The sequence below is a fragment of the Haemorhous mexicanus genome, chromosome 2, assembly GCF_027477595.1.
Source record: "Haemorhous mexicanus isolate bHaeMex1 chromosome 2, bHaeMex1.pri, whole genome shotgun sequence".
In the NCBI taxonomy this organism is placed as follows: domain Eukaryota; kingdom Metazoa; phylum Chordata; class Aves; order Passeriformes; family Fringillidae; genus Haemorhous; species Haemorhous mexicanus.
Genome location: NC_082342.1, coordinates 52,683,021 through 52,708,529, shown reverse-complemented (window position 1 = coordinate 52,708,529; position 25,509 = coordinate 52,683,021). Strand labels below are relative to the sequence as shown.

At 37.8% G+C, this 25,509-nt stretch overlaps 1 protein-coding gene across 5 annotated transcripts in view; it reads right to left on the bottom strand.

Annotated features, from left to right (window-relative positions):
* The window catches only part of FRY (FRY microtubule binding protein), a 223,289-nt gene that overhangs the window by 167,751 nt on the left and 30,029 nt on the right, over positions 1-25,509 (bottom strand). The window contains exons 1-2 of one of the 5 annotated variants that reach the window (XM_059838835.1): positions 11,474-11,804; positions 7,342-7,440 (exon numbers count right to left, since the gene is read on the bottom strand). The exons of 2 other annotated variants lie outside the window; for them this stretch is intronic. In XM_059838835.1, the coding sequence (XP_059694818.1) occupies positions 7,342-7,440; positions 11,474-11,678 (304 nt within the window). In that variant the 5' untranslated portion in view covers positions 11,679-11,804. Of the gene's footprint in view, positions 1-7,341; positions 7,441-11,473; positions 11,805-25,509 lie in introns of those variants that run through there. 2 more of the 5 variants (XM_059838834.1, XM_059838828.1) reach the window with 2 other exon arrangements.

The window sequence follows — 25,509 nt, the reverse complement described above, 5'->3', positions numbered from 1 at the left end:
TAGAAAAGGCAGTTGTAATTATAGTTGCTTTAAATACACTTAAAATGATTAATGATTTTGAGTCACCACAGCCTAGATTTTCAAAGGCATTTAGCTTCTGAAACATCTAACAGTTGCTTTGTATATTATGAAGTGTCTAATCTGGATAAGTATCAAACTCCCATGTACTTGTTTGTTCACTGCATCATTAAAGGCTTTGAAAATTTAAACTAATTTTTAAAAAACTTATTAAAATTAGCCTATCTTATTCTCTCCCTTTTCTTTACTTTTTTTTTTTTGCCAGATCAGAAGAGGAAAATAGTTCTTTCTTTTTCATCTCTGGTTTGGCTTCTCAGCTGTGAAGTGAGATCTAAAATACAGAATATATAACTGAAAACAATTCACTGAGAGAATTCTTTCATTTGAATATGGCACTTAGATCTGGAAAAAAATCCAGTTAACTTTTACAGCAGCCTAATTCAAAAGGCAACGGTGATCATAAAAAAACAACAACTGGGATTCACCTGCTTTGGAATCTTTCAGTGTAGCTGGAGGCAGTGCTGGGTGTGGAACCTGAGCCCGTGCTCAGTCGGTCCTGGGGCTCAGTGACACCGTATCCTGCCCACTCCCACCGGGCTGCAGCGCACCAACCTCGCCTGAACTCCTCCACAGATCAAGGGAGGTCATCGCCCGCTACTGACTAATTCAGTGAACTAAAAACCTAGCATCAGCACAGGCAGAACCTTTCTAAAATGGAAACTTCTCCAAGAACAGAAGGATATTTCCCCCCCATCTGATAATAGGACAGATTTCACCCAGAGTGTGTTTTCTTGTTTGGTTAAGCTAACCTGAGATTGTGCTACTGCTGAAAGAGCTGTGAAATCCTTCCATTCCCTCGCTTTCCCCCTTAATTTTCATCAGGTTTCCTTGTGCTGGCACTAGTAAGGAGCAGAAGTTTGGTTTGAGTAGCAGGTGTGTCTTGGGGCTACAGTTTTGCCTCAATTACCTTCAGTTCAAATGAGGTTATGAGCATCCCCATAGGTCAGTGCAATGAGGCTGATGGGTGTACAGCTGGGGAAAAGAAGCAAATAAAAACAATACTTCTAAAAAAAAAAAAAACCCACCCAAACAAACCCCAACCTATTTAAAGAACCCAGAGACATGCTTTTCATAGGTATTATGTGGTTAAATAGCTTTCCCAACTGCTCATATGCATTTACAAACACCTATAAGAGGCACTTTTACCTACAAGAGGTACTGCTTTTTATAGTAAGAACATTCTTCCAAGCCACTTTTCTGGCTGAGGCTTTATTAAACTTTGGCTGTGACAGGAACAGATAAATTTTAGCTCTAATTGCAAGAAGCATGGTCAGAAAATGAGCCTGAAGATTTAAAAAAACAGAATGAACAGTGATAAGCAGTCTTTATAGGACAATAACTCTGTTAAAGTTACTGCATCTGTTCCTTCTAGACCTCTGCTGTGAGAAAGGAGCAATGCTAATGCTCATGGAAGTTACTTCCACTTTTCCTTCTGCAAGTATCAGGAGTGGAAAGCAATGGAGCTAAGAAAAGAAAGCGAAAATCCTGCACCAATGGGCCTCACTTTTAGGCTACACACCATGAAGTAGGCCTATAGGATTGCTTGACAGTTTTTCCATTTATCTTCTACATAAAGGAACAACAAAAGAAAAGTAGATTCTGTTTTCTGGAAATATTTAGTGAGGAAGGTTGTCAATGAACAGAATAATGAGGAAATGCCTGACAAAGTATAATAATCTTGGAAAGCAGAGTAAGAGAACTTTCAGTAATACAGAGTGAAACCAAGTACTGGTAGAAGTAGTAGAGGAAATATTGAACAAAACTGTGTTAAAATTGTATTAACTTGACTTCTCCTTTCATTGAGCTTCATGAGATTCCTGTTGAACAGTACTGGCTCCAGTATCAGCCCCTGGGCTACACTGCTAGTGACTGACCTCCTGTGAGCCTTCCTGCTGCCCATCCCTACCCAGTCAGCCTGGCAGCTCAGCCTTCCCCTCACCTCACTGTTCACCCACCGAGCTTGTGCTTCATCATTGTGGTGATATGATATGATGATGTTCAAGGAGATACTGCCAAAAGCCCTTCTAAAGTTGAAACAAACAGTGTCCTTTGATCTTCCATCATCCACCAAGCTGGCTATCTATTGTTTTAGAAGGCTACTGAGCTTGTAAAGCATCATTTCCCCTTCATACAAACATGCTGACTGCTGCCAGTTTAGGTTTGGAAATGGATTATAGGATTATTTGCCCCATCACTTTCCCAGGGATTATGGTGAGGATTACTGGCCAGCAGCTCCCAGATCCTCTTTCTTGCTCTTCCTGGAGAAAGGAGTCACATTTGGTCTCTTTCAGTCATCAGGAACCTCTCCCAGTAGTCATGAGCTTTCAAAAACTATCAGGACTGGCCGGACCATGATGCCAGCTGGCTTCCTCAGCACTGGGGCTGCATCCTGTCAGGACACCCTGTCCCATGGATGTCCAGCTTGTTTCAAATGTTCCCTAACTCATTATCCCTGTTCCAAGGGTAAAGCCTGAGTCCAGGCCTTCCCACTGATCTCTGGGCCCTGGGATTCCCGAAGATCTCCTGAAGGTAAAGACTGAGGCAAAGGCAGCATTGCCTACCTGGGCCTTTTCCACCTCCATCACCATCACTGTCCTTGCTGATGGGTGAAGTTTACACAGTCACTGAGACCTACTTTAGGATGGGCTTTCAAGTGGGAGGAATAAATGTATAACAACAGGTTATGCAGAAGCATTCTTAACCCTGAAACCAGATAAAGAACAAACTGTGATACTGCTCTTACTTAAGAGTCCAACGACATTTAGTATGACAAATCTACACTTAAATTACATTATTACTAGCTTCTAAAGGGAGAACTGCTGATTTTCTAGCTCCAGAACAGATTTAAAATTGGACTTGTACACATATGTTTTGTTTATCCTCAATTCACTGGGCAGAAAATTACATTTCAGACCCTGAAATTCCATCTTGTGAGCTTAATTTAGTCTCTGGTATTCTGCTTTTCTTGTCATCCTTCTTTCACCCTGGCATCTTTGTGTAATAGTAAAACCTCTGCTGGAGATGAGAGTTTTTGCTAGGGAACAGAGCCTCAGCAGCTAGTGGAAATTTAATACTTGAATGATTCTCCATAGAGGAGTCAGTAACTGTCCATGATAAAGCTAAACAAGTGTGATCAGCAGCACTTTATTGTGACTCACTGAACAAACTGGTGCTGAGTTTTAATGGCCTCTGTGGTAATTAAAGTTATGTCTTGCTGGACAGACTGGTGGTTCAGCTCTGCAGGCCCATGAATGCCATGCCCAGCTGAGCCCCTGGGGCTGCTCTCTTGCCACGAGGCCAGGTGCCATGGAGCAGCCTACAAGTGTACAGCAAAACATTACCTAAGTTCTGGGGGGAAATCCAGTTCTCTCTCGATTCCTCAGCTCTTGCCAACTTCTGAACTGGGTCTGAGAATTGCTAGGAGAGTTACCCAGGCAAAATGCAGAAGAAATGGAGCAACTTTGCTAGAGAGAGATTTCTCTGACTTGCATCAGAAGAGCAGGAGAGGACAGGCCAGCAAGAGACTGCCTACTTCAAAGATCCTAAATTTAGTAGGAAATACAGGATAAATGAGATTACAGTGAGAAAGATGCCACTTGTGAACTGTCCCTCTCCTTACCAAAACACAGACTTAAGATTAGGCTTAAAAATTATTGTGCCAGCCTTATATTGTTTGCAGCATAAATTACCCCACAAAAGGTTTACTCTGCTCGCAGATAATTCACAATAAATTGAGCATACAGATAACCATAGAGATAATCTCTAACACATTCTGCAAATAAAGCATTTTCCCATTATAGCCAACATGAAACAGTAACTCCAAAGACCCAGAGCAAAACCCCACAGAAAGTCACATCAATACCCTCAGGCAGTTCTAAACCAACTAAATAAATAAAAAGCCCACTACACAACAGGTCCTTGTAAGAGGAGCCACAGGATTGTCTCACACACAATATACATTGCAGAACTACAGACCTTTTTTTCCTTGAAAACAGAAAGATCTTCCAGTAATAGATGGAAAAGATTTCTTATTATAATATATTTTAAGTACAGCTTAAAATATGATTAAAAAGCATGAACAGACATTTTTTGGGTCTTTAAAATCGTATCTAAATATAATACTGCATTTTAGTTTTGTCTAGCAGCTACACATTTGTATATCCAGAGCAAAGGGATTTAAATTGATATCATATAGTGAAAAACTCTGCAATTTCAATTTCCCAAAAACCCCAAATATAATAAAGACTGTCCTGAGCTATCCATGTCAGGTTCCTAATTTGAGATCCAACTCCCAAAATTCATAAAAAACCACATTCCAAAATAACCACTCTTATTTGATAACAATAAAGAAAATAAATATGAGAGCTACGTTCTTTACAAAAATCCAAGTATAAGAACTGAAGTACCAGAAGTACCATAGGGATTTCATCCTTAAGGGCATCTTTTTCTCATGAGAAGCAGTAAAAAAAGAAAACTTCCAACTCACTTTAGTTGTGTTCTAAGATTTTTCATTAAGTAGTCTCTTGTAATTAAGATAAATTCTCCTTTCTACACCAATCTTCAGGCACAACAGTCTAGCACCCAGCTTAATAAAATACTGATTTTTTAAAATTACTTCTGGAAATGTCGCAAGTACTTTCAGAAAATCTTAAACTTTTTGTTGTTGTAGTTCAACTTCAGGTACAGTAAGACAGCAAAAAAAAAAAAAATTAAAATCAAGAAAACAATGCAATTTTTTATTTCAGAGATTCCAAGATTATCAGGTGATTTAACTTGGGTACAGTGTGCACCAAGTAAATGTGTAAAGTTAGCTGAAAGTTAGTCACCTGCCAAATGCACCAACAAGCGCACAGAAGTATCTAAAATTAAACAAGCACTAGAAGAAGTATATTTTGAGTGATTTGTATGCAGTCCACAGATCCATCAGATTACCAGGAGAACATGCTTCAGTGTCATTATCTACACTTGCTTATATGAACATAGCTCTTCAGGAGGGGAACAGAATATCAGCCAGAAGGCTAAATCAAAGCCATTATGACAACCTTTAAGCCTGATTATTTTAAAACATTTTACTTGGTTGATAAGTTTTTCATTACTGCAGATGCACTACTGTAAGACTTTAAAAATAATGTCTGCCTTCCATGTATTAAAATATGTGTTTCACAACTCTGTGAAAAAAATTATTGTCAATCTCTCCAACCAATTAGCACAAAAATGTATCTATCTCTGTGGGCCAGAGATGGGCATATTCTTATGGTGCTTGCACCGTTCACAGTACATCTTAAATCAGATAAAGAGAATAAACAGTTCTATTGCCTCTTGATGGCCAAAGAAAGATTTACTTGGAAATAATGTCAACAAACACTCATAGATTCACTGCACATGAAATGTAGCTAAGGCCACTACCATTTGATATAAAGAGTGACTGACTTATTCTCAAATATTTTAAAATATTTTTGTCTGTTTCCTATTTTGCTAGCATTTCTTAGGATTCTGCCTTCTGTTTGAAAATACGATATATTTTATATTGATACATTTCTTTGGAGATACAACCAGTGTTGAATATCAGTTCAATGCTTCTTGAAAACCATGGAAACATACAAAATACCCAAAACTGTTATATTTTCCAGAAGGAGAACATTTTGCACAAGTTTTGAGATTTCTCCTCTACGCTTTCATCACTGCCCCCCCCCCCACTAGAAAAGATATAGCAGAGACCCCAAGGGTAAAACTGGCAAACCATGTTACTAAACCATGTTCTTTTTTCACGTGCTATTTCTAAGGCAGCACACACAGAAATCTGTGCTGAAATCAGGATGCAAGTGCTGTAACTGCTTCACAAGGTCTTTCAGCACAAATGAACTCTACAAATCCTTAGACATTTAAGATTTGAGGTAAATTACTATGTAGTACAATGGGATTCATTCACTTGAACATTCGAGTCTTTGCTTTCAAGAAGTCTTAACATCTCTAACAACTGATGGTGGCAATTTAAATCTAGGAGAAAACTAGACAGTTTTTAAAACAAACAAACAACAAAGAAAAAAAAATCCAAGTCATAATAGCAGAAGAAGCCTTCTTTATCTTAACCTCACTTTCCTCCCTATCTTCTCTCTCATTTCCATGTTCAAGTTACTCTCCAATGGACATAGAGAACCTCAGCTATGTCCTACATAACTTAAAGATGAGGCAGCATTTTCATGACTTGCTTGCAAGAACATTTGGAAGTCATTCTCCCCACTCCATAAAATGCCAGTGAACCCAAGAAGAAAACAAGTCTGACAACATACATCTGTTACATCAGACTTCATGAGAAATCCAGAGCTTTTCTCTGAATCATCAACCCATCCTTCCTAAAGAAAATGTCACTTTAATTGAAATATGCACAAACTAAAATGCTGAAGAGCACATTTAGTAATATATATAACAATATGTATGAGACAAAAATGCAAAAGACCAGACCAAAGCAAGATATTATCAGTAATATAATTTCTGGTAATGAAGTAGTGGCCCCTCACCCACATCAGTGGGTGGACCCACAACCAGTAATGCACCAATGGCATATCTGAGCATAAGGCTCAATAAAAACCAGTAAGGCAGAACTAATGCCAGCTTACAATATGAACAGCAAATAACAGAAATTACTACTCCTCCCTCCTACTGCATTTTCAGTCAGCAGAAGGTCTTGGTAACAGTATTAGTGGAAAACCAATCCAATGTTTTCAAGTCAGGCAGGAAGGAAAAAAACTTTGGGACAAGTCAGACTCGCCTTCCCTTCCTTCTGCTGGATGATACTTGTAAAATGCAGCACCAACACAGGCCAATCTCCCAAATGTCAATAGGGGCACCAGAAGTGAACAGCAATTATCATATGCAGATCACAAGCATACATTATTGCCGTGCAGTACAATTTATTCACAGAGGAGGCAGGATATTCAAATCTTCACCAAATTAAAATACTGAACACAGATCATTATTACTCATTTGAATCAAGACACATACTGTACCCATGACTTTAAGCATCCTTATTAAAAGTAATTAGATTTTGGCAAGTCTTTCCCAATTAACACAGCCAGTCAAAAGTAAAAAGTAAGTCATACATACCGGCTGTCTTAGATGCACGACTCATGGGAAATGAAATAATTTATTCATGTCACTGTTGAACAACTTTTAAGAATTTGTCCTATGTATAAAACCCTTTCTTTCTTTCATTATTTTTTATTATTATAATTTACATGCAAATATGGCGTCAAATCAACTTACTTATTTTAGAAAGTGACTTTGCTAGACTGTATGCTGGTTTGAACTCCAGAAATGCTTTGAGAGAGTACCTCAAGACTTCTAACTGCGACAATATTTTCACTGGAAAAAAAAAAAAAGGCAGTGAATTTGTTAAAAAATACTAGCTATTCAGTTGTAAAATCACAGACTAGCAAGCTACATACTTTCTTTGAGTGGCTCTGTAAAGTACTGTTAACCAGTGACCTTCATTACACGAACTCACAGCAACACCACACTGCTTGTACCAAAGCAGTGATCATGTGTTGTCCCACAGAATACACAGATCTAATTTTGGCTGAGAAGACAACACCTGAGGTACAGGCAAACTACCATGAAATGAAGGCATGCCTGGTCCTGGGGAGGCAGAAAGTCCCAGGTATTTTTCTCACCTTCCGTTCTTCAAAACTGACACATCAGTGAGCACACATCACTCAACAATAATACGGACTACCTACATGACCAAGGGATGAAGGAGAAGGAAAAAAACCCCAACAGCTGTACTATAAGTAGATTTTTAATGGTACCTAGGTAAAAAAATATCCCTAGCTCACAATACACCTGGCTTCCAAGCAGAACTTGACCATTATACTTTTTTTAGCACTTTGACCTTTGTGATTTCTGTCTTATTCTGTTTTCTATAGAAAATTAACATTCCCAGCCAAAATCTCATGTCTTTTCTATGCAGAAGAGAAAACTCAAACAACGTCAGCAACCTTCTGTCAAAAAGAAATAGGAGTGAAAACTCACCCTTCACTTCTGTGGATGAAAATAAAAATGCAGACTAATTTTCTTTATGCTATTGTGCTTTTAAACATAAATCAGCATACACATTTAATGATGTTTAGCTAATCCATTTTAATTTTATGTTGCTTGAGTTAGTTCAATCTACTTTTTCTAGGTAGCTGTGCCAAGACCTGGTCTCTTACGATCCCTTCATTGCCCACTCTGTCTTTATACAATTCTTTCCTCTCTCTTTAACAAGTGAGGGGTTTATCTCCAAGTTAAGAAAAGACTGTTCATTTTTGCATGGTCCTGCCAGAATGAGATTTAGTCATGGCCATGAAAGTATGCTGAACTGAGAGCATATCAGCAGATATGTACAAAGTCCACTAATTAGGGTGATGAACCTCTCTGTTGGCAATAAATGGCCCTACAATGCTGACTATGCTTCTCTGTGCCTATGTCTTTTTTTTAAATTTTTTTTTTAAAGCATAACCATGTAATAGTAAAACTCAAAATTTACATATAAATAGCAGTTGATATTAACCAAGTCCTGAAGTATATGGCAGCTCTAAACATTTCAGATTTAAAGAACAAGAAGAAATTAGGCGCTTTGTAAAAGAAGAAAAAGGTATCTCTGTGCAGTGTATCCCTTGGGCAATGCCATGGTTTCTCAGCACACGGTTTCTGTCTCTCCCTTGCCATATGGGGATGAACACAACAACACAATGATGCTGTTGGTTGTTGTGATACTATTGGTTGGATAATCCTGCCTAGTCATACATGAATGACTAACTTCATGATGGCAGGACAGACAGACAACTCACTTTTCTCAGGTTTCAGCTTTCATGTTTAAAGAGACAGCTTCTAGCTATCATAGTTAAGAAAAAATTGTAAAAGAAGCCTATTGCATGAAAGAACCCTCCCTGGGCTTGCACCAAGACTGCAACAAGAGTCCCAATGGATGGACTGATGTATTTCCTTGCAGCTGACTATTCACTATGGAATGAGTAAAGCTCTGCAAGACAGAATAAAAGAGAAGAAAACAACAAGTCCATGACTTCAGCCTCAATTGCAACAATGTCCTAAATGCAAGATCAGCTAACAGTGCTACTTAGCAGAGATACAGGGATTAGAAGGGTGTGGAAGAGTCAATATGATATAGATTTAAAATACTTATTTTAATAGGTGATTAGGCTGAAACAAGGAAGTAGGAATTACCACATTCTTCAAATTCTTCATTCATCCAAAAGACTGCAGAGCAAGCCTGTCTCTTTATTTATATTTACATTTAATCTATCTATCTATTCAAGGTTGGACAGGGCCTTGAGCAACCTGATAATGGTGGAGCATCTCCTTGCTCACAGTAGGGTGGCTGTACTACATGGATTTTAGAAGCCACTCCCAACCCAGACCATTCCCTGATTCTATGATACAGCTGTTTTCCCACTCTAACCTACATTTACAGAGTGAAATACAACGGTCTAGAGGACTTCAAGTGTACTTTGTTAACCTGTTCCCAAAAGCAAATCAAGTGAAGCTTCTCCCATGTGTACTGCTGACCTACCAAATGAAAGGCTACACCCATCTTTCCATCATGCTCCCTCAGTTGCTTATAGGAATCAATTTGCATTACCTTTGAGTTAAGTGCCCTTGAGTGTACAGTAACACATCTGCAGTGGATTTCATAAGCATAATGGCAGTGCTCCAGACACACAAACAGCACTGAAGTGCTCATGCCTGACACAGCACAAAGAATGGAGTACTACTGCTAATGTGGTCATTTGGGAGGGTGGAAAAAGAGCTGAGAGAAAGAACTGCATTTTAAAAAAAATAAATCACAGAATAAAGGTGAAATCTGGGTAAGCACAACAGAGTGTGAGTTTTGGAGACCAAACACAAGGCAAAAAACATATATAGTATGTTTTTTTCCTAACAAAAATGTCGATGTACCAGAAAAAAACGGAAGGAGAAAAAAACCCACAAACACAGAGTAATTAAGAAGCAGAAAAGGTAACTAAAACATAAAAAGTGGCAACTGAGATAAAGATAAGATGCAAAGTCAGGAAAGATACAGAGGGTCTATCCTATCCAAAATAATGTGTTTTGAGAGTCACCAACAGACCACATCACTTTAGGAAGAGCCAGTTCCTGGGAAGCCCAGGAGCCTCGGGCATGTCTGAGTCATCTGACTTGAGATCTGCTAAGGCTTTTTTGCATTTTTTTAAGTTGAGAAGTAGAATAGGAAGGAGGAAAAAAAAGCTTTATTTCCTGAGGTGTTGAAATACTTAAACTGCCTTAGCTAAGGTTCAACAGAGGATCTAAATCCCACACAAATAATGCTGCCCTGTGTTGTCTTTTAACATTGTACTCCCACTCCTTCACTGGTGTTTCAGCTGTTGAAAAGGTACCTGTGTAAGCTTAGCTGTCATAAGGAATATAATATAATTATTTAAATAATTTTATATGCTTCACAACTTTTCAAAGATCTGTATGATTGTACTAATTCCCCCAGAAATGTGAAAACCCTGATTTCCATCTGGAAAGGGAGATACTTAAAGAAGTATTATTTCTATAAAGGATTTAATTTCCTTTGATCGCCTCACGGAAACACAGTTTTAGTTTCATCAGGGATAAGCTGGTATTGATTTTCCCCCTAGAACCTTTTAAGTGCTCCTTGTAAAGATGACCTGATTGTTTTCCAACAAATCCTTTGTCCTCATAATAATCTGTTGCCTATTTTTAGGCACATTTAAAATTATTTAAAAGCACAACACAACAAAATATTCCAGCTTGCCATTAGCTTGACTGAAATCCACTCACACCTTGTTCCTACTTCTTAACAACTAGGGAGTTAAACTAAATTATTAACTCCTGACATTACAGGCTCCAGTTCAAACCAGGAATTTAAAGCATGCATTTGATTATTTAGTGATGTTAATTTCTGGCTACACATACACAAAAATCTGCTAGACTGAAGAACTCTCCAAACCACTCTCCTCTGGAAAAGCAATGACATACAGCATTAGAGCAGCAAGAGAGATTCTTACACTGCAGCTGTTGTCTGTATTACTTGTAAGTGGGGTTAAGCAAAATGCAGTTTAAAGCTCTGGAGAAACGACTGGCTTTCTTTAAATGCTAAGTATTAAAAAAAAACCCCTCAAGCAAGCAACATGAAATCAAAACCATGAAGGCTGTCTTTTTGGTTCCATCATTTAAACGCTAATGGCTGACATAATTTAACATAAATGGCACTTGATTAAGTCTATCCATGAAAACTGTCTTAGGTTTTAAAGCAGAGTAACTTCTGACTGTAATCCAGTGCTGAATCCTTCAGTTACCAAAAAGGTGAAAAGACACTGCACTAACATACTATTGAAATAGCATTTCCTACCTGAAAATATAGAAGGTCTTTTCTTAGTGCGCCTCGGGTGTATAGGGTCTATATTCCTAATATTTTTTTGAAACTTTCCTTTAAAATCATTTTCTAGCAGGATGTCTGGCGGCAGGCTCCTCCGTCTTGTTGATTTATAACGAGTCTGATGGGGATTAAGTTTACTCTTAGTCCTGGAGCACAAGCTGCTGTCATCCAGTGCCATGATGGAGCGTCAAAGCCGCCCCAGCGCGAAGGCAGCCCGCACACCCACAAGTGTCGGGACCCGTGGTTACAGAGCCAGCAATCTCGGATGTTCTCATGCTCAACTCACCCGTTGGGGAAGTTGAGCAGGTTGAGAGGCGTGTGCTGGGACAGGTGTAGTGTTACTGCATCGCCCCTCCTTGCAGCAGTGAAACAGCGCAGGGAGGAGGCAGGCTGAAATAATTCGTTTGAAACTTTTGAGGTAATTAGGAAGTTCAGCAAACCTGAGCTCAGCAGAACAATCTCTGCAAAGTGGAAAATACAATTTAATATGAGGCAATGTCTAGGGCTAGTATGGTTTGTATTATACCCACAGCATTTCTCAGGTCAGTTCATTAATAGTTCATTAACTTGGCAAGTTAAACAGGTGCTGCTTAACCTTACGAAAAGAAAACAGTGTGAGAGAAAAACAAACAAACAAACAAACCCATACACAAAACCTCAACCCACAAACAAACAAAAATAACACACACAAACCAAACAATGACAAAACAACACCCAAACAAACCGTCAAACTAGATGCCAGCCTAGGGACCTGTCAGGTGAAAGGCACTACCCGAACAGTATGTTTGGGCTTTTAGTCCTGTCATGTCACAAACTTCCATTTTGAAGGCTGATAAACAGTCCAAATCACAAAGGGTTTTATGGCCACCACTGTCAGTTTGGGGCTTCTTTCCTCAATGAGCAATAATGCTATTTCCTACTGAAGAAATCAAAGATGTGATAGTGTGACTAATTTCTCTCTCTATGCAACTGCTGACTAGTTAAAATAAGACATTATAGAATACATGTATCACAGAGATGGTCTGTAAATTCTCCATTTAAATCAAACTCCAGGTACTTTTCTTGTTTTGTTCCAGTTAATCCAATGAAATCTTTTGAGTCCCCCAAGGATGTGATCTTCTTCCCTCAAATGTTCAGAAAGAAGACAAATTAAAACATTTTCTATGAACCTGCTAATTTTCTTACCATAAATGAGGCAAAATGAATTAGTAAATTAAAACAAACAAATTTCTGATGCATTTTAACATGCCTTTTGCTGTTAAAAAACAGTACTTAATATGGTGAAATTAATAAGCAGAGTGGTAATTCAAAGGGAGAGTAAATAATGTTTCAGCTGTGGGTACCTAAGAAAAAGTGATTTTAACACCTGAAGATAGAACTTGATTTCTTCAATTTTTTAAAAACAATGAAACCACAAATGCTTTAATTACTTTCCTAAAGATAGGGTACACTGTAAGATTGGTGTAGTGATCTCAAGGTTGGCTGTTCCAAACCCACTTTTAGGTGAAGTTCATGACAACCTTCTGTAATTTTATGGATGAAAAAAGTAAATGGTTCATCTGCATGCTTTTGGAAGGGAAGAGTGGAAATTTTACATACATATATATAGTGTGTAACTTTTAAAAATATTTTATTGAGGATGCAAATAATCTGCTAGATTCTCTCTTGTTCCTCTGGGAATTACATTGCATTGGGCTGAAAGCTGAAATTATGAATGGAAGGATCCAATCTTAAATACATTGGACTCAGAAATCATACCCTGCATTCAGAACAAACTGATCATTTGAACCAAATGAACATTAAATGTAGATAGCCAATGGACTATTTCTGATCTTGCTGAGTATTCTAGAGATCACCAGAGCTCTTTTTACATGTGGAAATAAGCTTTTGAAAATTCCACAGGAATCCAAAAGAAGTTAGATAGTGAGAATTAGGTTATAACCAAAGGGAATTGTGTGTCTGAATTGCTCAGTTACATTAAAAAATTTATCTACACACTGGTTTTCATCATTAAAGACCAAAATACTTAATTTATGTCCTTCAGACCTGTGTATCTCATCCTGTTTTTCCCAGTTAATTAAAAAATAGGTCCAAGAAGTTTTCCTTGCTTCACCTTCTCTTACAACTCAATTTCTTTTTTCAGCTTTGGCTGAACCAGCATAAAAACATTTAGTCCATTCCTGAGAGCCCAACTTAACCAAAGTAAATTCATCAAATGCTTTTCAAAACAACAGAAAATGCTTAAATGTGAGCAAATAAATATACATGAAACAGGTGTGAAGACTGAGAAACAAAAAAGGCAGGAATTAACTTTTGAGGAGCTATAAATGGAAATTTGAAGTAAGCTTTAAATAAAATTTCAACATCTTCAGCAAGTGATCTAAGCTCTAGGCTACAAGATATGAAAACAGCTCTGAACTTTTCCTTCTTAAAAAACTCTAACACATATAAATAATTAAATATTCATTAGAAGAGTGACTTGAAAGTGAGTGTCCCATATTCTCACTGAGTGATACAATTGCTGCACCATACAATCTTACCTTCTCCAGCCCAATGAATATTCATGTCAAGTGGAACATTTCCAACAGAAGAAATTGCTGCTGGGACACTCAAATTTGTATAGTGGCCATACTCTTTCAGATGGGGAAAAACTGTCAAGGGTACAAACCCCTGATCCAGTCAGAGTACACCAGAATCTATGAAAAGTTTAATCCAGAGTGGCTTTCAAATTGCCTTCGATAGGATCTACTCTAGAACACATTCTTGAAAATGCATTCAGAACTGAAAATCAAAAAAGGCAAACACTTGTTCCAAAAACTGAAAATCCTGAGCAGGCAAAGCAAAGGAATACGCAGTGGTAAAACAGAAACTGAGAATTCTAGTGGTGTCTGAAAGTTGTTGAGAATGAGATGCCTAAATGTCTCTTTAGTAGCTTAACTCTATTACATATCCTGCCAAAGGATAAATAATACACAAGATCCTTCAGAAGGGATTACTACAGGAAAGTAATCACTGTGTTACATTCAGAACTGAACCATGAAAGTGCTCAAGTTATGAAAAACAAATACCAGGAATCATAATTTGGCTACATTTTCAGGCTGGCAAAGGTTTATAAAGCCTCAGATTTCTCTGGTAGGTTTGGTGTATTTCAGTACTTTCTTATGGTTTTAAAATGTGAGTATAATAACCATTTGGTTTATCCTTTACAGTCAAAGGCTAAATCAGAACATCTTACCCCTTGCTTTCAGGAAATTACCCAGTTGTAGTGTCTGCAGTTTCTATTACTAATTATTTTGACTGAAGATTGGTAAGTGCGTGCTGAAGGTACTGATATTTGATTTCAGTTTGGATGGTACCCTGCACTGCAGTAATGCAGATTGGAAGCTACAAAATTAGCCTGGTGCAAAAAATAATTTTAAAAATTCTCACTGGGGAAATTATCATTAGCTTTTTAAAAATAATACAGCAGCAAATCCTCTTATATTTCATGTGCAGTAAGCCAGTTGTTATTATGACTGCATTAGAGCTCCCATTCCCTTTTTCAGCTGAGGAAATATTTGGCTTATCAACAGCAGAAGCAAGAAAAGGTTTTTCTAAAAAGTGTTCTCAGTGTGTCACCTCATGCAGGCTGACTAGGAAAATCTGTATTATGGAAAAGGAAAACCAGCTCTGCAATGAGTTCCTGCCTGGTTTGGTAATGTAACTTCTGTATCAGTGTACATGGATCCGTGGTCCTTCCCACCACTCCACACACACCAGAACACAATGGTTCCTCAAGGGAGGACGAGGCCTCTAAGCCATATATGTTGGAGGAACTGCAAAGGCGTGAAGGGAAGGTCTGAGCTTTACTAACATTTTAAACCAGCTTAGTTTAATCAGCCAAACCTCATCCTTCCTGCCTGTGGCCCATGGAGCTTTTCCCCTTGTTGCATTAGCACCCATTTTGTGATGTTGCACAGCAAACTATGGCACAAACCTAGGCTGCCTCTTGTTTATTTGTTTATTTATTTGTAGTCATGCTGCCACAAAGGACAAAAAGACAAGAGTAAGCACCCAGGACAGGGATTTATGAATTGTTTCTTTTAGCGACTGAGCCAGGTTAGAAAAATTTTAAGTGTTACACCTTAAAATATTTGTAAAAATAAGGTTATAAAGGCAATGCTAGGCTATGTAATTAATTTGAGTGCATTTTACAGGTGTCAGACATTTAAAGAAATGAAGTTGTTTCAAATCAAGTTGAATATTCCTGGGTACCTGCTTGCTAAGGAGACTGTTAAAAAGCACACACCAATTTAGCAAACCAATCCTGTTCTTTTATTCCCCATAAGCACTTATTACCCAGCTGTCACACCCTGTTCATATATGAACAGTCACAGACCTCAAAAGTTATCTATGCCATGAAGTCTCAAACTTCTTTTGCTTTGCATTTCAAATAGGAAAGCTAAACAACAAAGGAAGAGAAAACAGGGTATCAAAAATAAGGAAAATATACAGCTGTTCAAATTCTCCAACTGTTGCTCAAAAAAGTATCTGTTTAATTTTCTGGAATATCCTGGCTGTCTTAATCCATAGGATGTGAACATCTGACAAGTTCCCTGCTTGAATTAACCTATTTCTTCTGGTTTAATGCTGTTAGAAGCAGAGTCTGGACTAGCTACAGACTTAGCATCCAAAAATTCTCTCTTCAGTCAAGCATCATTTTTCAGAAGTGAGTAGAAGAGGAAAAGGTCAGCAAATTAATGCTCATCGTGGCCACAGTCTTAAAGAAAGCAAAGAGATCACTTTAGGTTCACATGAATTTCTACCCTGTAGCAAACAGTGGCTCACAGAATTGTGCTAATAGGACTCAGTTGCCAGGCTACACCTCACCTTCAAGAAGCTAAATAAGAGTATTAGATGTTCATCATATCACACACTACATTTATGGTTTTAACTTGTGGTAGATCACTTAACATTGAATTACAGTCACAGAAAAGAGAAGTAGGCTTTCAGCACAGATGATTCTTCAAATTATCAAATACTAACAGATAAAACATGAATAAAAGAACAGAGCTTTTACAGAGTTGCTTTCTGTGCTGGAATGTTGGTTTGAGTAGATGAATCTTGATAAGAGATTTGGCTGAGTATTTCAAATGCATTGTCCTTCAGCTGAAAGATGATAAGCACCTTTAATTTTAAGTCATATTCTTGCCTGCTAACAACACACAAAATATATAGTTAAAGCTGCAATCTGATTTAAGATACCATTAGTCTTTTACTGTTGGATCTATAATGTGCACAAAACAGAAACCTGATTTAAATCACAGCATTTCATAGGCAGAACAATTCATAGGCAAATGTCCATTTGTAACAATTTCACTTCACACTGATGTTCCCAGTACACAATGGCTGTTGCAGCCTTATTCTCAGGAGGACTCGAAAGTCGATCCTTCTCCAAAGCCAGGAAAGAGGCATTTTCTGGCAGGGGAGAGTGAAGAGGCACAGCACAAGCACCCAGCTAGCTGACAGAGCTCCTTGCAGATGGCTTCAGAGCTGTAAGCCCAAGCTTTGCCCAAGTGGCAGTGGCTGGACATCTTCCAAAGATCAAAGGCTGAGGGTGGAACTTGCCAGAATCTGCACAACGGTAACATTGCAATCACAAAATCATGCTTGATATTATTCCCTTGCAACCTGGGACATTAAGCCTATGCTCTGGGTAGAGTGGCAAGAGAAAGACCTGAGGTTCTGAGGGAATTTTACTCAGTGTGAGGTAGTATTAGTCCTGAATAAACATGGCAGATGGTTTTCCTCTTGCCTTCTATCTTGCAAGTGAATGCTATGAGCAAACTATGCATATGAAGGTTACAGATTTCCGAGACAATTTTCTATTTAAAACCACTTCTGAGTGTTCAGTTTTCTACATGAAATAAATTTTGTTAGCACATATGTGTGAGATTATAACAGCATTTCAGCTTCTGTAAAAAAAAAAAAGTGTTACACAGATATAGAGGAAAAACCCCACCATGTATGGAACTTGAAAGTACTTTTTAGAGAGGATTACTATCTCAAGTGCAAGAGCAGTCAATATGAAAATGAAGGCACTCCACCTAAGGCCAGAGCTCTAGAAACACCAGAACACATCCCAAGCAACTCTAAATGTCTGACTGATGCACAACTCCAAACTGAGTTTCAACTTTTGCTACAGGAGTCAGCAGTATACAAAAATCTCTGTGACATTGCTACAGCATCATAAAGCAGGATGTGTAAATGATCTTTAAAACCTTCAGTTACAGAAACAAAAAATCCCACAGCTGAACATTTGTCCTTTTTCAATTGTACAATATTAAACTTCAGTACTTTTCTTATAAATACTTATTTTGCATTTAAATGGTATTAATAGACCTCTTACTGCACCTAACACTGCAATAGAGTAGGATATGTCAATATAAGAATTTTTTGTGCTTACTCCCTCTCTCTCCCTGCCTCTATTCTCCCCTTTTCCTTCTCCCAGCTGTAGTAAGCAAATCATTGCCTGGGCAAAACGAGAATGGCTGAGGAAAAGTTTCTCTACACCAGTTCATAAATGTGGATTTAGAAGCAAACTGGAGCTTCTCCTACAATGTCACAGAAAGAAAGAGAAAAAGGAAAGAAAGGAACAACCTGAATAGCACATGTAAATTTTACAATCCCCTCCACACACATACTTAGAGACCCACCATACTTAGAGACAAAAAATGACAACAGGCATGTGAGAAGGACTGGAAAATGGAAAGGATGTGAAACTCAGGGTCTGCAAACCACAGGAAGCAGTGGCCAAGGGCAAGTAACTGACACAGAGCAACAGCCAGCCCTGCTTGGCAAGCACAAGCAGGGCCTGACCCCTAAAGCAAGCCTCATGGTGAGGGAAAAATTTCAAGTGCTTAAAGACTGAAAAAGAGAGAAAAATCCACAGAACATGAAAAGAAGCATAAGAAATGCTGTACAGATTTACTTGAAGTCAGAGATATTTTCAGGTACTCTTTCATCCATCCCTGTTTACTACAGATGTTTGAGAACCTAACTAGTTAAAGAGCATCACCATCTTTAACAATGACATGAAACCTCCCAATTTTACTGGTTATTTTCCTCTGACTTCTTGAAGAATCAGCTGCATGATAAAATGGCTTCCAAATAATGACTGAAATATTATTCCTAGACAGGACTGGAAAATATTATAGTCTATTACCCTGCCATAAATATTACTCAATTTATATAGCCTGTATGACAATACAGGCTATATAAATATACTTAAAATAGATTTAAGACAGTGTGCCTGTGCATTCTAAATATAAATATATAGATATTTAACACGTCTAGTAAAGCCTTACATATGTATGTTGATTATTCAATTTCTCCATTAACATTCATATTAAGACCCAGTGGACACAGTTTCAATTAATACAAACAGAAAAACATTTTAAAATTTGGATGGGATTATTTGTGACTCTGTACAGGCCTGAGATAAATACAATTTAGACTAATTTGACAATTAATTTGCAAGAATAACAGTGACTGCATTCAAAACAGTATTAGCAGAAGAGGGGAGTTGTGTCCCCTTTGCAAGCCCCCTAAATACAGTCAAAATGAAAGAGAGATCACGTGCTGAGCAGAGGCTCCCTTAGGGGTTGTGCTGCTCAAGGTGGCCCAGGGCTTGCCAGATAAACACCAAATACACAGATATACATACACACAAACTATTGCACACCATGGAAATCAGACACTTGCAACAACACAACAGAAAAGGAGAGTTACTTTTCTGAATGTCAGCTGTGCAACTGGTAAATTTCAAACTAAGACAGCACAACCCTATTTTGAGTAGTAACATGAATGAAAACAACAGAGAAAAACACAGAATTAGTGTAAAATGAAACGTGCAATAACCTAGTTCAGGTCAGACACTCCCTGCAGCAAGCACAAATTTTGAGACAACTCAAAACTCAGTTTGCCCACTGACTGTGAACATTTAATCCACACAAGTATCAGGTCTGTCAAGAAAAGGAAACAGTCTTCACTCCTTAATGTCTTCTACCGTTATCTTTATGCAGGGTTCCAGACACAGTGAATTTATTTCACCTAAAGTTAATTAAGAGCTTAGTTAGAGACAAAAAAGCTTGCCAAGAGAGATGAACCCTGAAACACTCCCAAAACTTAGTGAGACTCCCACTGAACTTTTACAGCAATTCATTCCACAGTCCAGGGAGGTGCATGAAACACCACCATCTTCACGCTTCTTCCAAGTTCAGCTCCAGGCTTTATAGCCCTGAAATAAAGATGGGTGGCCAAATATCAAGGAGCAATACATTTTTCAGCTGGACTGTTGGCTAATTAATTAAGGGCTTTCAGACTCAGGAGGAAAACCCTGAAATTAATCCAGATTCAAAGATACTCAAACGTATAGTTTGAATAAACAAAATTTCCTGACATTTTGGATTAGTTTCAAGAGGAAATTGAAGAACTAATGTCTATGATAGCACAGAACACCACAGTTTGGCTTATCTCTGGGAAGTTGTCACCAGTTTCTAGAATAGGCAAACACATTATTGAAGCCTTCTGCAATTATGCAAACATCCAATAAAAAGTCCTGATACTGTAGAAATTAATTCTTTTCAGGGAGACATGTATCAGTAAAGTAAATCCTTCAATCAGTTTGTGTTAGGAATCACTACCCTTACCTTTCTATAGTTCAGACACCACTGTCATGTTAGCACTATGAATTTAGCTAAGTGATTCTGCATTGAGAACATATCACAGGTATGGAAGTGAAAAAGTACCAGAGCAAGGGTCAGACATGGCACTTTGCACTGCTGGTCATACAATTTCTATCTTTCTTAGGTGGAGAGAATTATTTGGGGGCTATCTTTCCAAGTCTTGACTCCAAACAGCAAGTATTAGGGGAAAAGCTCTTTTAACATAGTGTGCAAATGTAACAAATAATTTTGGGGAGGGTGAAAAATAATAAGGGGTCCAAAGGGACCTAAATAACCTGAGATTCCCTTGGGTCCTACACAGATTGGAAGCACATGGAGAAGTGGGTGAAGCTCAGATCACAGTTCAGCAGAAATGAGGTTTCCAGAAATGTTTGTCTAGTCTAAGAAGCAGGACACATCTTTCGTGGGGAAGAATACAGCACAGGCCCACAAAACCCAAGAGATCAGTGTAAACAAGGGTCTGACCAACTGCATACAGAAGGCTGCAGAGCTTTTCCTGCTAGCTAAGGATGGGCTTTTGGAAGGTTCTGGGGACTCATATGAGCTAGATCACTAAGCCTAATTTCAGCCTGAGAGCCTATTCTTCCATACCTGTTTTACAGTCCATGGATAGAGCCATTGATTTAGGGCTGGGAATAAACTTTGCTTCACCACTAAATATACTGAAAAGTGGCAAAGGTAAAGTTAGCTTTTGGGAGTGCCTGTCCCACAATCATAGCATTATCCCTCCTTCTATGGCAGAAGATGCTACAACTCATCTATTTCAATGTTGATATTTCCTCTTTTGAGAAAAATTTGGCTTGTATGAAGCTAGTTCAACATTCAGGTGCCTTCATTTATTAGGCTTAGAAATTCCCTGCTTTGAGATAGGTTTTTAAAACACAAGAATTTGTAGATGATGATTAACTCATTGTGCAAAATTCTGTTCTAAAAATTTACACAACTGACCTCTTGAAGCCTCACAACATAAAAGTTTTTCCTTTGTTTTTTTTTCTTCTCCAAACCTCCAAAAATCCCACAGGCCTCCTTTTTCAACTCTCTCCCTTATTTATACCTCTTTGTTAGGTCAGAATATTAAGGCACTAGATGCAGTATTTTGGTACCATCCTGTTGTAGCATCACACTAGCAGCTAAGCTGAAGAAGCTTCTTAAATTGCCCCTTGGCTTTCCTTCAAGTTACAACCCTGAACAGTTTTGTATTTGTAACCTATTACAAATACAAAATTACAAATTTTTTTGTATTTGTATTTGTAATAGGTTTTTTACAAAAACCTATTACAAATACAAATACTGCCCAGTTACCTTCCATGTAACAGCATTAAGAATATGTTTTGTTCTACCATGAGCACTAAACTAGGCAATTCACATATGACTATCAGCCTGTAATACTGATCTAACTTAATTATTAACTAATATCTCACCAATTTTAGACCCCCTGAAAAATAGTAGAGCTGCTGAGGATATTTACCAAGTGAAAATTTTACAATCATCCAAATGCTTGGAAACAGCAGTATGAAAAAGCTATGAAACTGTAGAATTCTTCACTCTCCCACCGAGCCAAAAATCATCTCAATTATCAACCATAAGAGAAGATTTGAAAGATTTTTTTTTTTTTAAACTACTGCATATAGTCTTTAAGGTATACAAGATAAATTTAAAGAAGAGAAGTAGCAATTCAAATGTCTTAGAAACATACAACATATCCACAGCTAGCTTTAGGAGGCCATATTACTTTCCAGAGAAGTAAGATGCCTGTCAGTCACAGGAAGATTCAGACCTACCACTCATGATATTCTGAGGCCTCATTTACACTGTCTTGCCTTTCCCTGCAGAACATCAGGATACTGTGGTGTGTACAGAGAAAGGAGACTGCATGTCCCCCACCTAGCTGCACATATTCAGAGATGAAGTTGCCAAAGTCTAAACCCCATCTGACTGAGACACAGGGATGCACCTCTGCAAGGCAGAATTCATCTCCTCTACCTGAGGAGAGGGGAAATTGTCTTTCCTCCTTAACTGCAGCCCTTTACTGAGACTTACAGATGCTTACCCTTTGAATTCTCACACAGGTTAGGTGAGAGGAGTGCCACACCAAGACCTTCTGCACTACAGAAATTGCGAGTGAATTACAATACACTAAAAAAGAATTTTCTTCCACCAGCAGAGCTACTCTGGTGGGGAAAGCTCAGGAGTGAGCACAGAGTTGCCAAGACAGATAAATTTTTTCAGCCCTAAGCAGAGGATGGAGCAGGGCTTCATCTCTCATGACTTACTTTCTCTTAATTTGTTCATACAATTCCAAAGCTTTATGTATCATTATTTTAATTGGGAATGGCAAACCAATGAGCAGAACTTTCTTTGTTGGTCAGAGTGCTGTATAAAAAGATGAATGGAGTGAAAGTAAACAATTCAAAGGGATTTTATCTTCCAATGTCAAGAAAATGTTGAAGAAACAGTAAAAAATAGAATGTGAGATTCTTACAGCATTTTTCACTGCAATTTTGGACTATTCTGTTTAGGTATCAAATTTATTTGAAGTTGGGAACTGAAAACTTTCTGTCTTATGATGTAATTCTAAATAATGGCATCACTAGGTTGAAAATATTCTCCTGTCAAATCCTTTTAAGGAAGGTGTCTAGCAGCAGATTTCTGCTGCTAGCAGTTTGAAATTGTACCAAAATTGGCAATCTTGATTTGCTATTGTACATCAACCCCCACATTATCAATGTGTGTGTGTGCATATCTGTGTGAAAGTATGTACAAAAATACACTGAAAAATAAATCCAAGTCTGCAGCCTAAGCGAAAATTTTTCAGCTTGCTTTCTGGAAGCACAGAAAGTAGGTCAGCACATATTCCAAAATAGCACATCAGCACTGAAAGAAGAAGGAGTATATCTGTACCTTTGGACTTTTTAGCTCATCTCTCTGTAGGGGGAAATGGAGGATAAAACCCTTTTTCTTATTCTGCTATATGTATGAGAAAAAATTGCTTACTCTTAAAAAAGCCCCCAAATAAGCCACCTACATGGGTAAAATGTCTGTTTTATTCAAAGCAAAACAACATTGAGTGGAACCATTTAAGCTTTATTTAAATAGAACCAAAGGAAAAGCCAGGATGTTTAAAATGTGTTTAAAATGTTGTACTGGATATGTATCACATCCTGTTCCTTGCACATCTTGTTCCTTGTATCAAAAACCTATTTGGTAAAATATTTACTTTGGAAATAACAGCATACTGTCTGTGATTTTGTAGTTCATCTAGTGAGGATTTTTTTTTTTTCAGTATTTGCTGTTGCAATAAGAATTGCTGCCTATTTGTGTTGTCTTTGATGCTAGACACACTCTTAAAGAAAAATATTTTCTTTTATTCATTCCCCACCTACCCCCATTTTTAAGAAACCAGAAAGCTAAAGCAAAACCGAAATTACTTAAGCACTCACACATTTTATAGCTATAGAGATTCTTAAGTATTCTTCTGGAATTAATATTGATAAACTCCTTTCCTGAACTATTACAGTTATGTAACATGAAAGGAAAATCAAAATCCACTCTTAGGCAATATTAATAATGCTTATCAGCTGTAAAATGTCACCTGATTCAGGTCATCATCAATACTGTTGGCTTCAACATGATGCATGATGCTGATACGTTTCCCAGAACAGATTTCAAGCTAGAACACTGACATATCTAATTAGGAAAAAATTATATTGCCTCCCTCAAATTCCAAGCGTCAGTCTTCATTTGGATCTCTGCACTAGATTAAAATGAATGCTTGAGAGGTACTGAGCATTGGTAGCATGACCTTTTAAGTTCAGTGATTTCTATGCAACCAGCAGGAATGCCTAAAAATAACAAAACAAGTCTATTTTTAGTTCTTCATTCTCTGGGGCTTTTTCTCTTGTTTTTTTTTTTTTTTTTTTTTAACTACTGCTATGTTTGTGTTCCATCTCAATTCTTAGGCACTTAGCTGTAATTTATTTTCTTGTATTATTCAGACCTGTTTAAATATCTCATTCTCCAGTTTGTGAAGTACTGTAACCCATGTATATATGTACATTATTTAGGCAGTTAGAGAATTGGATCTTCCACAGAGCCAGGCCTTCCAAGAAGGGAAATCAAAATGGAGAACAACTTCCTGAACCTACAGCTGCTGGGATCTGCACTTTTCTTTCACTCAGTAAAGTGATGCTTGCTTTCAGAACTTAAGTAAAAATCAGGACCTTCCTAGGTAACACAGGCTTCACAAATAATTGAGTGAAGAAATTAAGGAGTTTTTAAAACTCTGACAAATGAAGCCAAAGTAGTAAAAAAAAAAAAATAAAATGGTTGAACTTTTATGTCCTGTGAAGTCTCTACCTTGCAAAATTTAAAAACTCTAGCCTAGCAAACAAAGTGCATAATTAAACACAATTAATTGCATTCCTAGATTACTGCCAGATAGCTTGTCACATGCCTTTCTGGGTCTAAATACACAGTTTTCATTTGTTACTTCTAAAAGACAAAGGCACAGAACTAATTAAGTTCAATCTACAGCTCGACAGATATACTATTAAAATATCATCAGATCAAATAAAACAAATAGCATAAATTTACAGTGAAGTATTAAAATAAATAAGGGAAAAAGAGGCAGTTGTATTTATGAGTAGCAACAGATATTATCTCCCTTCTCTCTAGCACTCTCTTGTTGAGGCCAGCACTGTCACCCTCCAAAACCTGAGAGATCTGTGGGAAGATAATAGGTCACATATTCATCAGACTTCAGTACTGCTAATTTTTCTGACATGCAACCAGTGTGATTAAAAAACAACACTGCTCTACTTAAATGGAACTAGATCAGCTCCTCAGTTCCCTGGGAGTTTTTCTAAATTTCACAATAGCTCTATATGCCATTTGGCCTCATCTCCCTTTAGAAAATAAAAGCCCACAAATACGTTAGCATATTCACATAGTTCCTTCTCTGAGTTCAAGGACACTTACAAGACACCTGCTAACATGCCAAATTTGTATTCATTGGAGTGGGAAGCCTGCTGCCATGAGATACCATTTCCACTCAGAAGCCATTAGCTTAACTGCTGAGAGGGGATATCTTCTCAAACTGCTTCATGAAGGAGAAACATAAGTATAACCAGTTCTCTGAAGGCACAGTAAAACAGGTAAGCCAATCCTGAAGTGGCCAGATCTAGTATTTTCTGAGCTTGCTTCAACCTGGAGGTTTTAGAATTACAGTCGCAAGGTAGTCTAGGAAACAGCTCCTGCATTTCCCAGCTCACCAGGCTGTTATTC